Source organism: Eimeria necatrix, genomic scaffold (genome assembly GCF_000499385.1).
Source record: "Eimeria necatrix Houghton genomic scaffold, Enh_scaff112, whole genome shotgun sequence".
In the NCBI taxonomy this organism is placed as follows: Eukaryota; Apicomplexa; class Conoidasida; order Eucoccidiorida; family Eimeriidae; genus Eimeria; species Eimeria necatrix.
This window is the reverse complement of record NW_013654854.1, coordinates 63,212-68,187: the sequence shown is the minus strand read 5'-3', so window position 1 is coordinate 68,187 and position 4,976 is coordinate 63,212. Positions and strand designations below refer to the sequence as shown.

The following is a 4,976-nucleotide window of genomic DNA, read 5'->3' as shown; positions in this document are numbered from 1 at the left end:
CGCAGCAGCAGCCCGCAGCAGCAGCCCGCAGCAGTGGAGCTTTTGGCCTTGCATGCGCAGCAGCTGCATGCGCAGCAGCTGCATGCGCAGCAGCAAAGTGCAGAAGCAGCTCGAGGCAGCAAAGGCTGCGTCTCCCCCATAAGCAGCAGCACTTGCGGCCACTTTCAGGCTGCCCCGTGGGGGCCGCTGCCGCTGCGCTGCAGCAGCTTTAGGCTGCTCCTGCTGCTGCTGCTGCTGCAGCAGCAGCAGGATTGCTGCTGCTGCTGCTGCACGGCCTCGGGCCCCTGCGGGGCTTGCTCCTGGGCTTTGCTGCTGCAGCTTTCGGGCCCAGACTAAAACCCTACTGCAGCAAAAGGGCCCCCTAATAAAGTCCACTAGAGTGAAGTGGCAGCAGCTCGTGCTGCAGCAGCACGGAGCAGCAGCAGCAGCACGTCTGGCCCCCAAGGCTTGCTGCAGAGGAGCTGCTGCTGCTGCACAGTGCTGCTTCAATTCTAATTTGCTGCTCAGCTAAGACAAGAGAAGGCAGGGCCGCCACACACTGCGCACCGCAGGGGCCGGGCAGTGTGGGGTCTGCTGCTGCTGCGCTGCTGCTGCTGCTGCTGCTGGTTTTGTTTCTTTGAAATTTTCTCATTTATTGAAATTTAATTTGGAGATTTAAAAAGAAAAAGGAAGAAAAGGGTTTAGCGGCAAAGGCACGCAGCTCCGCAGTGAGCGCTCTCGGCGCAGTGACACCAGCAGCAGCAGCAGCAGCAGCAGCAGCAGCAGCAGCAGCAGCCGTGCTGCTGCTGCTCCTCTGTAAGGCCCAGGCCCTCTGGTGGAGCCGCCAACACGGAAGCAGCAGTTGTTTAGAATCTGTGTTTAAAAGCTTTTCCTAATTTGAGGGTTTTGAGAGTCCTTGGCCGCTCGCAGCCCCTGCCTCCTCCTTTCTTTGCCGCTCACTGCAGCAGCAGCAGCAGCAGCAGCAGCAGCAGCAGCAGCGGGAGCGCCGAGCCGCAGCCCCTCGGTGGCGTTCTCCTTTTTAAATTGCTTTTTCTTTTTGCTGCAGCTGGGAGCTGCCTATACACCTGAATCGGGATGCGAGGCTATGGGACTGGTCCAAGGAGCTGCGGATACACCGCAGCTCTGGCGCTGCGGCTGCTGGCTGTTGCAGCAGCAGCAGCAGCAGCAACAGCAGCAGCAGCAGCAGCAGGCCGCGACTTCCTGGGCACAGCAGGCGGCGCTGCTGCAGTGCAGCAAGAGCGCACAGTGGTGGTGACTGGCAGCAGCGTGCCCTCCCTGTACATGAGGGGCGACGCTGCTGCTGCTGCTGCTGCTGCTGCTGCAGCAGGGGCCCCCGTGTCCCTCGAGGGGCCCCTCCTGGGGCAGCCCGAAGCAGACCTCCAAGGTGCAGCAGCAGCAGCAGCAGCAGATCCTGTTGCTGCAGCAATTGCTTCTGCCCGCAGCCGCACTGCAATGCGGAACTACTTCATGCAGACAGCAATGCTGCTGCTGGGGCTTTATTTGCTGCTGCGGCTGAACTCGGCGAAGAAGAGGGGGCAGGGGGAGGAAGCAGCAGAAGCTGCAGCAGCAGCAAAGGACAAAGCAGCAGCAGCAGCAGCAGCAGCAGAGAAAAAGAACCAGCAGCGCAAGGGCCGCCCCGACCCGGAGAAGGTGCGCCGCAGGCTGCTGGAAATGGACAGGAAGGAGCAGCAGCAGGCAGCAGCAAAGAGGCCAGCAGCAGAGCAGCAGCAGCAGCAGCAGCAGCAGCAGCAGCAGCAGCAAAAGAAGTCCTCGGGGTGGTTCCCGTGGTTTGGTGCTGCTGCAGCAGCAGCAAAAGACGAGAAGGCTGCAGGCCAGCAGGTGCAGCGGGCCGGGAAGCCATGAGCTGGCGCAGCAGCAAATTGTTTTCAATTGAAAACAATTAATTGATTAATTAAATAATAATTAATTAATTAATTAAATAATTAATTAATTCAAATCCAAATAATTCCCAGATGCAGGCAGCAGCGGGGTGTATAGACACCCGAGAAGCTGTCAGACTTTGTGTGCCGCCGCAGGCGCAGCAGCAGCAAAGCACTGAGCAGCAGCAGCAGCAGCAGCAGCAGCAGCAGCAGAAAGAGCAGATGCGCTCCCGCAGCAGCAGCTGCTGCTGCTGCCCTGCGAAGGGCTCAGCGCTACAGGCAGCAGCAGCAGCAGCAGCAGCCAGGGAGCAGCAGCTCAGAAGCAAAGAGAGGCTGAAGGTCTCTTGTGCTGCTGCATTTGACTCTTTTGGGGTTTGCTGCTGCTCTGGCGCGCCAGCTGCATGCAACATTTTGTGGATTCTTTTTCTTGAAGGGTTTAGGGTTTAGGGTTTAGGGTTTAGGGTTTGGCGCTGCAGCAGCAGCAGCAGCGTACGCGTCGTAAAACGCAACTTGCTGCTGCGAGACCGAGGGCCTCGTCTTTCGGATGGCCTGCAGCAGCTGCTGCTGGTTCAGCTGCAGCGCAGCAGCAGCAGCAGCAGCAGGGCCTCCTGCTGCTGTTGCTGCTGCTGCTGCTTCGCTGTAGGGGCCCCCGAGGCGGCTGCAGAGTTCGTACACCTCAAAAGCAGACAAAGAGTCCAGCTCTGCTAGTGCAGCAGCAGCAGCAAAGTTGCTGCTGCTGCTGCTGCTGCTGTTGCTGCTGCTGCTGCTGCTACTGCTGCTGCTGCTGCTACAGTTGTTTTGGTTGCTGCTTTCTGCGTCGGTGCTGCTGGTGCTACTGACGCTGCTGCTGCTGCTGGCAGTGCTGTCGCAGCGAGTGCTGCTGCTGCTGCAGCAGCTGCTGCTGCTGCTGCTGACTTGCTGCTGCAGCAGCTGCTTTATTTGCTGCTTCAGCACCCCAACGAACTGGTCCCGCTGCTGCTGCAGCAGATCAGCAGCAGCAGTGCGCAGCGCCGCGTCGATATCTGCGCCGCTGAACCTGAGGCGCCACACACCCCCCACAAACCCTAAACCCTAAACCCTAAACCCTAAACCCTAAACCCTCGGCACTAGGGCCAGTGTTCCCCAGGGGCGTCACCGGGTCTAGGGTTTGCAGTTCGGCTCCCTCAGCTAGTGGCGTTTAGGGTTTAGGGTTTAGCTGCGTAGGAGTGCAGGGTTTGGGGTTTAGGGTTTAGCAGGGATTAGGGTTTAGGGTTTAGCAGGGATTAGGGTTTAGGGTTTAGGGTTTGGGTACCCCTCAGTTTCTTCGGCGAGCTGCTGGAAGTCGAACCGCTGCAGCCTCTCCTCGAGCGCCTCCTCCTGCTCCCGCTCCCCCTGCTGCTGCTGCTGCTGCTGCTGCTGCTGCTGCTGCTGCCGCTCCCCCTGCTGCAGCTGCTGCTGCCGCTCCGCCTGCTGCTGCTGCTGCTGCCGCTTCCCCTGCTGCTGCTGCCGCTCCCCCTGCTGCTGCTGCTGCCGCTCCCCCTGCTGCTGCTGCCGCTGCTGCTGCTGCTGCTGCTGCTGCTGCTGCTGCTGCTGGAGGACGTCTCGGAGCAAGTTGCGGAGTCCGGCCCTGAAGATTTGGCTGCGGTCTGTGGGGCCGGGGAGGTGTACGTACACCTGAACTTCGAGGCGGCCGGGCCGCAGCAGCGCAGCATCAATTGCTTCGGGTCTGTTGGTAGCAGCAACAACGAAGACATCTCCTCTTGCTTCTAGTCCATCAAGTTCCGTGAGCATTTGCGCAATCAGCCGCTCCTCAACTTTGCTGCTGCTGCTGCTGCTGCTGCTGCTGCTGCTGCTGCTGCTGCTGCTGCTCGTTCAGGGGGCCCCCCCGGGCCCCACAAAGCGCGTCGACTTCGTCGAAAAAGACAACAGCAGGTTGGAAGCAAAAGGCCTTTGCAAAGAGCCGCCGCAGCGCAGCTTCGCTTTCGCCCACAAACTTGTTCAGCAACTCCGGGCCTGCGCAAACCCTAAACCCTAAACCCTAAACCCTAAACCCTAAACCCTGAGCCCCAAGCCCCGCGCTTTCCAGCTGCAGCTGGTGGCTGCAGGCGCCGCAGCGGGCGGAAACGCAGGGGCGGAAGAGGGTGCACAGGCACCTCCTCCACGGAATCCAGATTAGGGTTTAGGGTTTAGGGTTTAGGGTTTAGGGTTTGGCAAACCCTTGACTGAAAAGAAGTGCGCGTTGCAGGTCTTCGCCAGGGCCCGGGCCAAAAGGGTTTTGCCGCAGCCGGGGGGCCCGAACATCAGAATGCCGCTGGGGCGGCGCAGGCCTGACAAACCCTAAACCCTAAACCCTAAACCCTAAACCCTAGACCCCAAACCCTAAACCCTAATCCCTAAACCCTAGGTTGCAACAGGGGCTTCAGCCCCTGCGCAAGGGAAAACGCCCCGGTGCCCTTCTGGGGGCGCGCAAACCCCAAACCCCAAATTCCAAACCCCAAAACCCAAACCCTAAACCCTAAACCCTAAACCCTAAACCCTAAACCCTAAACCCTAGCCTCACCGACTTGCTTGTAGAGCTGCGGAAAGAGCACGGGGAAGATAATTCTTTCTTCAATTTGCTGCTTGGCCTTCTTAAGGCCCCCCACATCTCTCCAACTTGTCTTCAGTTTTGTTTTGCTGAGGCTGCCAGTTTCTTTTTCCAAAGTTAGCTGCAGCAGCTGCTGCGACTGCAGCAAGTCTGCTGCTTCCACGCAGATCCCGCCGCCTGCAGCAGCAGCAGCAGCAGCAGCAGCAGCTGCTGCTGCTGCTGCTGCTGTTGGGGCTGCGGGGCGCGCGGGAGAGGAGCAGCCGCCGCTGCAGCCCGCACCCTCCTGCTGCTGCTGCTGCTGCTGCTGCTGCTGCTGCGTGCGCTGCAGCGCAGCAACTGCAGCAGAGAGCAGAGTGCAGCAAAACATGCAAATCAGCAGCAACAGCTCCTGCTGTTGCTTCAGCAGCAGCAGCTAGCCCCGCCGACACCTTGAACGGCAGGCTCTCCGCCACTGCCTGATCAGCAGCACAAACCCTAAACCCTAAACCCTAAACCCTAAACCCTAGAAACGCAGCCCGAGTGCTGCGCAG

At 59.8% G+C, this 4,976-nt stretch overlaps 1 protein-coding gene across 1 annotated transcript in view; it reads left to right on the top strand.

The window, feature by feature from the left end:
• Positions 1 to 1,074: 1,074 nt before the first annotated feature.
• ENH_00004540 (DnaK family protein, putative) overlaps positions 1,075 to 4,976 on the top strand; it is a gene marked incomplete at both ends in the record, with an annotated part of 13,941 nt that continues 10,039 nt past the window's right edge. The window contains one exon of the mRNA XM_013584006.1: positions 1,075 to 1,787. Within this exon, the coding sequence (XP_013439460.1) occupies positions 1,075 to 1,787 (713 nt within the window). The remainder of the gene's footprint in view (positions 1,788 to 4,976) is intronic.